We start from the raw sequence: 12,003 nt of genomic DNA on the forward strand, positions 1-12,003 counted from the left end.
AGGGTGACGTCACTTGACCACCTTTTAGACCCATCCCGAAAATCCTGACAGCTGAGAAGACAAAAAAAAGAGTTGCTATAACAGAGATTCTGCACTCAATTGTTCTCGGCCTGTGCATGTTTTCAGCACTATCTTAAAACATATTTTCGGCATTTAGTATTCATTTTTTTCAGATTTACGACCCTTCGCCGTAGCCTGACTTGCATCTCCTCAATTTTCTGATTTCGCGTCGCACTAATGCGTGGAGACGTGACGCAAGTGGACTTTGATTGGTCCGCTCAGACTGTTGTTTCCGGTTCAGCGCGAAATCACCGCCATTTTCAAACATTGTTGTGCTACATGAAAAAAATGGACCAAGCCGACGAGAGTATCATCAAAGAGGTCCGCAAGTACAACAACCTTTACAATGTCTCGTCAAGACATTATAAAGATTGCCAAATGGCAAACAATTCGTGAAGGTCCACATTCAAGCGTTCCATCTTGCATTATTTTTTTTTCTCCTTTGGCATTGTGTAACCAGAAGAAAACTACAGGAAGTCGACAAGCGTCCCCCAAAACCGTACAAACACAACGCCACAACCCTCTAGTGGCTTGGCAGTAAATTACAGAGCAAGGCCGCAGAACTATCGAATGCTCATTGACGGCGTAGTCGCTTCGCCGTCAACACAACGCAGGAGCATCACTCAGCCTTAAGGCTACATTGACGGTGCTGGACGCCCAATCCATTTAGACTGGGAACGTTTGTTCATTCGAAACCAGAGCATTCACAGTCATTCTGTCTTATTTTCAGGACATGTCCAGGTCACTTACTGTTCATTTTAGGCCATTTCCTGTTGAGTTTGAGTCACTGCCTATTCATTTGGGTGATTCCCAGGTCACTTCCTGTTCTGTAGCTCAAAATAAACAAGAAGTGACCCATAAAATACCCCAAAATCAACAGGGAGTAACTGAAAATCAACAGGTAAATGACCTTATATGGCCCAAAATTACCTCATTGCCTGGCATTGGCTGCCACTGACAGCCATAGACGTTCACTCCATTTGAAGTGGGAGGGATGGCAGCGAATGAATGAACGTTCATTCGCTGCCACCCTCCCAGTTCAAATGGATTGGATGTCTACGAGTGATAAACTTATTCCAATTTACAGCAGAAGTTTGTTATTCTGTTTATTAGTTGTCTGTAGAATATCCTAGAATGATTTTCTGACCAATGTATCGATAATCGTTGTATCGCCATATTGTCAGATCATCGTTATCGTGAGCTTTGTATTGCAAATTATATCGTATCGTGAGGTACCAAGAGGTTCCCACTCCTAGTTGACACTGAGGTAAAATATAATTTTATATTAGTTATAATCACAGTTTTTTAAGCAGTTAAACTTCATATCATACTTCTACTTGATATTAATAATATTTATTATCACAAAAGCAACATGTTTTTTTCCTCCAGGTCAGATAGAGGGAAACGGGATGAAGGAGGAGGAGGAGGAGGAGGAGGAGGTGGCAGCACTGGAAATCTGACAGCAGATGATCCTCATACAGAAAACACTGTTCGGTATAAACATACGCATGCTCATCCTCCAATGCTTGAGAAAAAAAATAATTTAAAATTAAATAATTACCACTTATCTTAACCCAAATGACAATATGTTATGTAAAGATGTACACGTCGATGTACTGTACTGTATGTGTAAATGAAGTACACTAGTGACAAATGTTTAGTATCTCACAAAATTGCACCAGTCAAGGCGTTTTTAACTTCCTTTCTGTTCTTTATGATAGAATGCGGGTGAACAGTGATGGTGCTTCGTTGCCTGGGCGACAACGAGGAAGTGATGGAAGCCCTGGTCGAAAAGCACCAACCTCCCCAGCGGCACGCCACTTGCCGGTGTAAGACAAAGACAAACCTATTAACTCATTTGCTGCCATTTATGTCAAATTCATTTTAACTAGGATAACTGGCAGTAAATGATTCAGTACCATTGATGGCAATAGATGTCCAATCCATTTTGAATGGGAGGAGTGGTAGTGATCATTGATAGGCAGCCGGTTAGTTAAATCTATTGACAAATAAACCATGTATCACTTGAGTCATCAAGTAGTCAAGCTGCAGTAAAATACAGCATGTCAAGCAGCGGTGTTCTGATATTAAAATTGTGATAATTCCCAATTTTGAAGAAGGACACTGCATTTATGTCTCAGGTCTCAGGAGCGAAGACACACGCTGGACACTGTGAGACAGGCAGGGTTCAAACCTGCTGACAGACCTGCATTTGTTCAGGGAGACAGAACAACGGTTGACAAGGTTGGTAGTTCAACTTATTAGCCCAAATGCCCCCCCTTCGTAGTCAAATTGAACAGTTTTTAAATATGAAAATAAAACCTAATTTGTGTTCACTTATTTGGCGTCCAGTGATCACTCATTTTTCATGGTTAATGGGGACCAGAACCTGCCATGATAAATGAAAAAACGTGAAGTAGTGCCCCCACATTTTTTTTTTTTTTTGTGTATGTGTTCAATTTATTATTCAGATTTAGCATTGGAAAGAGATACATATAGGACATGTTTTTCACCTTTTTCCCCAAAGTATAATAATAAAAAAAAAAAACATATAAATGGTTAAATAAATGTTTTTTAAGCACTTCAAATGTAATAATTATGATAAGTTTAAAACATTTTACCGTCCCACCGAATTATTTTTAAACACGAATAAAGTAGAAAAATGCTTGTCTTTATTAAATGCTTCATTGAGTAAGTCCACTCAAATCAAGCTGCACACTTACACATAATGAGTTGCCACGGCAACTGTTTAACAAGCTAAATGATGATTGACGCATGCGGCACTTTGAACTTTCGGCTTCCAAGCATCTCTGGCAAGATCAAACATTAACGTCTGTCAATCATCGTTAACTTTAATAAGCAACTCCAGTGCACTGCCAGACCAAGAAAAGCAGTAGGAGGAAGAAGGAGACTACATGATCGGATCGGGACAGTTCATCCCTATTTATTTAAATTGAGAAAAAATCTGCGATGGACTGAGGGCGCAAAGTAGCAAGGGATCACTGTATTCTATTAGGTGTTGCCTTCAGGGACAGTCAGAACTCATAACTTGAGTCAAGGTTTGAGTAGTTCTTCTGATACCTCAAAATGGCGCTCTGTGTCACCCAGCACACCTTCCTAACCCTACAAGTACAAATGACTTTTGCACCCCTTAAAATGCAACGTTAAACGCAACAGTGACTTATCTTTGTAGAATGAATACACAGTACCTTTGAGATTTAGCGGGCAAATTCTACTATCACAAGGTACAGTGTATTTTCTCCAAATCTGTATTCAATTTTCAACAAATATGTATTCAATTTTCTACGAATAAGTTATTTTTGCTTCAACTAAACATTTTTGTACAACTTTAAATCCTCTTTCGTACAACTACAAGTTACTCTAGCGACTAATAAAACATTTCTCCTTTACAACTAACAAGTTACTTTTGCATCAAATTTACCTCAACAATTACAATTCCCAGACACCCTGCAGAAGAAACTCATTTTGGCCATTTGTGTCTGCGATCTTGTTCTTTCGGTCACAGAGCTCGTGACCATAGGTAAGGGTAGGAACATAGAACAACTGGTAAAGGAGAGCTTCCCCTTTTTGGCTAAGCTCCTTCTTCACCACAACGGACCGGTGCAGAGTCCCCATCAATGCAGACGCTGCACCAATCCACCTGTCAAACTCCCGCTCCCTCCTGCCCTCACTCGTGTACAAGACCCTAAGATACTTAAACTCCTCCACATGGGGCAGGGTCTCACCCTTTTCGCCACCCTTTTCCGAATGAGGACCATGGTCGCGGATTTGGAGGCGCTGATCTTCATCCCAACTCGCTTCACACACAGCTGCGAACCGCTCCAGTGAGAGTTGGAGATCACAGCTTGATGAAGCCAGCAGCACTACATCATCTGCAGAAAGATACTGAGACCACCAAACCGGACCCCCTCTGTGCTTCGGCTGCACCGAGAAATTCTCTCCATAAAGGTTAAGAACAGCATCTGTGACAAAGGGCAACTTGGTTGAGTCCAACCCTAGCTGGGAATGACTCAGGGTCGAGCCGCTACTCCTCCACGTTGAGAAGAGCCAGCTGAGGTAGCTCGCGCATCAGGTTTGGATGCCTTCTGGACGCCTTCCCTGGAGAGCTGTTACGGGCATGTCCCACCAGCGGGAGACCCCGGGTACGATCCGCTGGAGAGACTATGTCTCTCGGCTGGCCTGTTAACGCCTTGGGATCCCGCCAGAGGAGTTGGTTGAAGTAGACGGGGAGAGGGACATCTAGGCTTCCCTACTAAAGCTACTGCCACCACGACCCAACCCCGGATTAAGCAGTTGATAATGGATGGAATTACAATCCCCGCACCTCACTTATACAATTTACTTTTACACCCAATTTTTCTACATGGTTGTCCCCCACTGACATTGTCTTTGGGATTTTGGGGGGAAACTATTCATTTACTAGGCTTGAGTTGAAGGGTCTACAGCTTCTCAACTAAAATTCTTTCCAAAAATCAACAGAAAACTTGAGTTATGTAACTTGTACTGTAGCTTTGATATGGTGAAGCAACATATTCTGAGCTCCTGCATCCCCACGATGCGAATCTAGAATGATTTTTTTTGTTTTATGCAGTGTTGCGCTGATACCATTTTTTTGGCTCCTGATACTGATTTTGCTACTCGGCTGTGTGGTATCAGCCAATGCCAATACTTTACCGATTCCACATTTCTGAAGAAATATACAAAATATATATAAAGTATTTTGTATTTGGTTCAGCCCAGTGCTTCTCATTTATTTTCTGTTATGCCCCCCACGGCAAGATGTAAACGTTCCGCCCCCGCCCCAACTCTCTGCCGACACTATAAATATACTGTAGTATCATTTGTATATAAAATTCTTATTTTTATAAATACACCTCTAAATAACATTGTGTTCTTTTTAATATTAAAAGAAAAAAGTAATATAGATCAACTTTCAATAAAGGGTAAAAAAAAACATAAAAATCCATACTGTAAAAATACAGTCAAGTTAGATAGTTTGACCGTTTGATACTGAAAATTAAAAATGATTAAAATCAATGAATAATAATACATTCAAATTGATTAGCAACATTAACTCATCAGGATAATATGCCAAACAATTAGACCAAAAAAACAAAAATTAATAGAACAAAAACAACAGTGTCATTGGACGGAGGGACAGTTTTTATTTTTGCTGCAGGCAGTATCAGCTCCTTTGCTAAGGTGTGGGGTTATTTTGCACTGAGCAACTAGGTATGCCACCTTATATGATGCTGACAGTGCTTGCTGGTTTATTTAGGTAACACGGATTGTTGGCAATATTTGGCACGTTTTCGCTGAAAAAAAAAAATTCCTGCTGTCCGCTGCGAACATTTTTAGACAAAGTAAACAGACTGGTCTTTCCTCGTCTCCCGCTGTACTAAAAGTCAAAGCCAAATGTTCCATACGCTTCGTCATATTTCCTTGTCTTAGCTTTTCATATCTCCGGTGCCCTTTGCTGTGTGCTCTTATTTGGCTCAAAAATGCTGCGCACACGCCGAAAATGAGAGTGGCACTTCCACCAACTGAGTGGATGTGCAATTACACTTTATTCTAGTACGGCACAAAAGTATGTTCCCGCGGGTCATACGCGCCACCCCCAGCATCGCTCTGCGCCCCCCTGGGGGGGCCCGCCCCACTATTTGAGAAGTACTGGTTTAGTCAGACACTGTTTAAAAACCATTATGAGACAGGAAAAAAACACATTTTCAATGTGTAATTTTTTTATATACCATCATGGGAATGTCTCTGCTTTGCATCCCAATAGAGTGACATCATTCTTTGTTAGGTGTGTCTAATGAGACCAAATGACTAGTGAGAATTAATACTAACGCAGCAACCTCCAGGCTCATGTTTTCCAATATCTAGCCAGTCCTTAAACTGATGAAGTCTGTTTGGATGAGGAGCAAATGCCTTCTAAGACAAATTCCAGCTCTAGTTGCGATCAATTTAACACCCTAAGAATTTTCCTCATATAATACACAGTGCTGTAATTTATCTGTCAGCGCAGGTGTTTTCCTTTTGGCTGTATTTAGTCAAATAGAACAAAAGTGTTTGTAATTTTAAAATGTAATGCTGTCTACATCCCATTTGGGCTCTGCTCCTCTGCCATTCAGGAGATTATCAGTCGCCAGATGAACTCCGTGTTCAAGGAACTCCTTTCTCGACAGCCGCCCATGCAACCACCAACCCTTGTGGCTGCAGCACCCCCTGTGCCTCCTTCTTCTTCCTCTTCCGCCTCCACCACCCCCTCTTCCTCTACCCTCCCTCAAGTTGCCCCTGCTGCCAAAAAAGTGGGCTTTGGAATTCGAGGACGGGCCCTTTTCCGGCCAGTGGACTAACATACCTTAAACATGGTAGAGGACTGAAAGTTTAGATTTAAAGCTTGAGGATTTGTAAGCTGCCATGCATTCTTGGAAAAATCTTGATTTATTTTTAGGATATCCGTATGTATATATTTACGTCTGTGCCATCTCATAGTGCCACATGGTGCTGTATTGCAGTCAGTCTTGTGTGTTTTTTCAAATCGTTTTGGTGTCCATTTTTCCCCCCCAAAAGATGTGCTTTTGGGCTTCTGTTTTGGAGAATCAGCAAGGGATGTGTTCTGTCTAAAATGAAGAGTATTAGGTCCAGACTTAAAAAAAAATACTATTACAGCAACAAGCTTCAAATGTTAAGGGGGAAAATGAACACGGCATGAGTACTGTTTACTCGCAATTATTGCGATACTGAGCTTAACTAGTAATATTACAAATATAGAAAACCTAATTTATTTTAAAATTTAAACTCTTTTGTTGGATAAATGCTTTATTCATAGTTCGTTCTCGCAATATTTTTTAATGCAACTTATGCTTGAAATATTATTTCTTTCCTCCAGCAACTTTATTCTTTTAAATCTATGAACTTAGTCATGCAGCACTATTTTTCTCCCCCTTTTAAATATGGCCCTAATACTCCTCTATAGCGCTGGTTTCAGACCGAGAACTCCTTTTGTCGATATTTGGTTAATTTCAAATTTGGTCACAAATCAATGCTACTCTGCAGTCCCCACAAAGGTCTGTTATTTATTTAATAATATTTTGTTTGACAATTTACCAATTACATTTTTTTGTTTTTTTTCCCCCTCTATTTTCGACGATGCAGTTTAAAAGGCTTTGCAAGCATGTTTCTTTTTGCAGTGATGATTTTGAAGATGCAGTACTAGGACACATCGGCGTGCCAGCAACAATTATAAGTGATATGACATATGTGTTGACGTGCTTAATGTTAGCAAAAGACTGTCCTCTCGTAGCAGGTTTTGGATGGGAAAAACAAACATTTTTGGAGGAGGAAAAAGGACAGCCAATCTGAGGCTTATGTCAAAGAGTGCCTCGTGATATTTTTGACTTTTTTTTTAAATTTTATTTTATTTTTTAATTTCAACTCTTCATAAGAGCTATGTGACATGAAAAAGATGTTTGCATTGACATTGCTGTGCGCAGTTGTGTCAAACTATGAAATAGCATGCAGTGATTTGACAAACTCGTGATGAAAAAAAAACATTCCCTTTCATATGTGATACTCGGCCGACAAGGCAAAACTCAGGGCTATGCAGAGTTGAGGTGGGCCGGCTCAGGTTTGCCTTTGAAAGATTTAAGTGGCTTTTTACTTCCTTCAAGAGCCAAAAATGCCCTCATGTCAGGAGAGAACTCGTGATTTCTTCTGTCTTTAACTGTGAATATGGCAACAAAGTTTGGGAAACTCACTCCTACAAAACTACACTCACACACACATACACACTAAAAACAGAATAACTGAGGCATCTGCAAAATACGATCAAACGGTGTATGCTGTTTTCCACTTTGATCCCAAATACTAGAGATTATTTGACATGTATCATATCCCTCATCTGTTAAGTTTACAAACATAAATGTAATAGTTTACTTGTTCTACAAAATGAAAGCAATTTGTTTTCTGATATCACCGTTTGATCATGTCACTAGATTTTAAGTGTAAAATTAACAGTATATGTGTGGAGAAAGTATTGACAATAAAAGATGGAGTGATGATTTTTAACATGTTTTGTCTATTTGATAATTGTAACACAATAGACCAGGGGTGCCCATGTCCGGTCCTCGAGAGCGCCTATCCAGCTTGTTTTCCATGTCACCCTCCTCCAACACACCTAAATTAAATAATCAGGATCGTTATCAGGCTCCTGCAGAGGTTGCCGATAAGCTGATCATTTGGTTCAGGTGTGTTAAAGAAGGGAGACATGGAAAACAAGCTGGATTGGGGCTCTCGAGGACCGGATTTGGTCACCCCTGCAATAGACTGTGTTCCAGTGCCCATGAAGAAAAGTTTTTCATTAACACAATGTCTGAACTAACTACGTAGATTTAAAACTAACAAGGCTAGCTATTCTTGCAAACTTTTTCCAATACTCATATAAGAAACAATATTATTATGTCATTATTGTGTGAAGCACATCTGCTTCAAATTTATGAGGTTTGGAATTCAGATCAGATACTATTTAGAAAAGATGCTTGACAAACATGACTAGATATTTGCATGAAATTTAATTGAAATATAAACATTTTCCTTGGATAGAATCACATTTGAACACTTTATTTTCTACAAGCGAAGTTAACCTACACGATTCCTATTGAACCTACATAACTCATTTGGTAGCTGAGCTTTCAGCGAGGAGTTACTAGACTTAACTACTATCACGACAAAATTATAAGAAAGCTTAAATACTGTACAAATATTAATTTTAACAGCACACAACTGTGTCTTGTATTTGGTAGTTCTGAATCAATATTAACATAACAATAACATACATACGTGTGTGTATATATATATATTAGGGCTGTCAAACGATTAAAAATTTTAATCGAGTTAATTACAGCTTAAAAATTAATTAATCGTAATTAATCGCAATTAATCGCAATTCAAACCATCAATAAAATATGCCATATTTTTATGTAAATTATTGTTGGAATGGAAAGATAAGACACACGACGGATAAATACATACAACATACTGTACATCAGTACTGTATTTGTTTATTGTAACAATAAATCCACAAATGGCATTATTAACATTCTTTCTGTTAAAGTGATCCACGGATAGAAAGACTTGTAGTTCTTAAACGATAAATGTTATAGTTACAAGTTATAGTAATTTTATATTAAAACCCCTCTTCATGTTTTCGTTTTAATAAAATTTGTAAAATTTTCAATCAAAAGTAGAGTTAATATAATAATAATAATAAGAATAAAAATAATAATAAAAATAGAGTGACAAAAGTCTGACTAAGTTTTACGTGTATTTTGCATAGCTAAATTGATATGAATGCCAGTTTATTTAGCATTGTTGTTTAACTGTGTGTCAGAATAGGGCCTCATTACTATAGACTGACGTGCTTTTCTTTTTGAGAACTTTTTTTTTTTTTTTGAGAGAGATAGGAATATTATTTTTGTTGTGCTTTCACTAAACGATACTTATGTTTGTTGTGAAGGAGAAGCTTATGCCAATAAACGGTGCGCCTGTGTCCACTCGCCTTTACTGTATAACATATACCGTGGGGAGAACAAGTATTTGATACACTGCCAAAACCCATTGGCAGTGTATCAAATACTTGTTCCTGTACCTGTACATATCTTACCCAAAATAAAACAAGAGACACATAATTGCCACTAAAAGAAAGAAAACTTACCGAAATATGTGTGGAGTACAAATAGCAATTTGCATTGCATTGTGAATACAGCATAAACGTCTCACTACTACTAATTCTCCCACGTTTAGAAGACATAACATGAGTATGGAACGGTGCTGCCCCCAAGCGGCCGGTGGCATTCTCTTCACTCTTAATGTCCATAAACGGCCTCATTGTAATGTTTGAGGCAATATTCCAGCGGGTGCGTTAATTGTGTCAAATATTTTAACGTGATTAATTTAAAAAATTAATTAACGCCCGTTAACGCGATAATTTTGACAGCCCTAATATATATATATATATATATATATATATATATATATATATATATATATACATATATATATATATATATATATACATATATATATATATATATATATATACATATATATATATATATATACATATATATATATATATATACATATATATATATATATATACATATATATATATACATATATACATATATATATATATATATATATATATATACATATATATATATATATATACATATATATATATATATATATACATATATATATATACATATATACATATATATATATATATATATATATATATATATATATATATATATATACATATATATATATATATACATATATATATATACATATATATATATACATATATATATACATATATATATACATATATATATATATACATACATATATATATATATATATATATATATATATATATATATATATATATATATACATATATATATATATATATACATATATATATATATATATATATACGGGGTGACCCCAAAAAAAGTTTACATTCAGTTGACTGCTTGTTTAAAAGCCATTGAAACATATCTAAATAGGTTGTCATGCTTAAGTGATTCATTAAGGTCACTCAATGCAGCTGGTAATCTCTCGTCTCTACAATTCCTGTGCTTCTGCTGAAAATGAAGAAAACTTTAGCTTTACCTGAATTGCTGCGTGCCGGTCTGACACCTACTGAGATTGCAGCAAATCTGAGAATATCCAGATGTGCAGTCTACAAAGTTAAAAAGAAGCTGAAAGATACTGGAACAGCCTCACGAAAACCTGGGTCTGGAAAACCCGATCTGTGCGGACCAAAAAGTTGATTGACAAGGTAATATGTGGCCACCCTAGAGTCCAGATCTCAATCCCCTGGATTATAGCATATGGGCAACTGTGGAGGACAGTGCCTGTAAGAAGCCACAAACTTCTGTGGCAGCCTTGGAGAGGTCCATTGTTAGATCTTGGGAAAAGATGACAGCATCCTACATAAAGAAGACCTGTCAAGCGTTCCGCAGGCGCCTGGAGGCTGTTGTGACACTTAAGGGAGGACACATTGAAAAATAGAGTGTACTGTACATGTTCTTTACAATAATGTATAATTTGTGATTAAATTCTAATTCTAAACTGAATAAACATGGCATTTAAGGTGTATTATGGCAGTGTAAACTTTTTTTTGGGTCACCCTGTATATACATGGTGGAAAACACAGACAAGACTGAAAAAGCAGTTTATGCTCTTGCACTCCTCTTTAAAAGAAACTGCTGTATTTTAAACCAAAACAACTGTTGTGTTTGATAGAACAATGTGTCTATATGCTGCCATAGCAGATTCATGGCGCATTAAGCCCCCGAAATATTTTTAATTTGTCCGTTTTAACCTGAAAACCCCCGTTTACAGACGTCGCGCAACCGCTTTTGTTTCTACCCAGCCATAAAACGAAGGTAATTAATTATATTTATTACTCAAAATGTCTGTCGTTTTTAACTTATAATCATTAATTGATGTCTCATATTTTGTTTTTAAAAAAAAAAACTTTAAAAAATTCACTCACGTATCTTAAATTTTTAAACAAATTATGTCACAATAAAAAAAAAATGGCGTCTGTAAAAAAGTCACAGATATCTACCTCATAAATATCGCTTAATTGTATGTTTTTTGTTACTGTCGCATTTTCTCCGATATGTTAGATGATAAATAATCGATCCAAACAAAAAAAAAATGGAAAAAAAAAATACGTTTAAAAGGGTAAATATGTGAAAAAATCTCGACCACTCCATGATGTCTGCGATTTCTGCATCGCGACCCATGTTATATTACCATGTTTCACACTTAAAATCCCAAGAAATTCCAGCTGTTGCCATTCACAGCTGTGTCTTGACACTCAGTGATACA

General features: G+C 37.3%; 1 protein-coding gene across 4 annotated transcripts in view; it reads left to right on the top strand.

The window, feature by feature from the left end:
- Window positions 1–8,178, top strand: part of arhgap4b (Rho GTPase activating protein 4b) — a 47,788-nt gene extending 39,610 nt beyond the window's left edge. For 2 of the 4 annotated variants that reach the window (XM_057826659.1, XM_057826667.1), the window contains 4 exons: window positions 1,450–1,554; window positions 1,782–1,889; window positions 2,202–2,304; window positions 6,216–8,177. In XM_057826659.1, the coding sequence (XP_057682642.1) occupies window positions 1,450–1,554; window positions 1,782–1,889; window positions 2,202–2,304; window positions 6,216–6,440 (541 nt within the window). In that variant the 3' untranslated portion in view covers window positions 6,441–8,177. Of the gene's footprint in view, window positions 1–1,449; window positions 1,555–1,781; window positions 1,890–2,201; window positions 2,305–6,215 lie in introns of all 4 variants that reach the window. The other 2 variants (XM_057826685.1, XM_057826676.1) reach the window with 2 other exon arrangements.
- The last annotated feature ends 3,825 nt before the right edge of the window (window positions 8,179–12,003 follow it).

Source organism: Corythoichthys intestinalis, chromosome 2 (genome assembly GCF_030265065.1).
Source record: "Corythoichthys intestinalis isolate RoL2023-P3 chromosome 2, ASM3026506v1, whole genome shotgun sequence".
Classification (NCBI taxonomy): Eukaryota; Metazoa; Chordata; class Actinopteri; order Syngnathiformes; family Syngnathidae; genus Corythoichthys; species Corythoichthys intestinalis.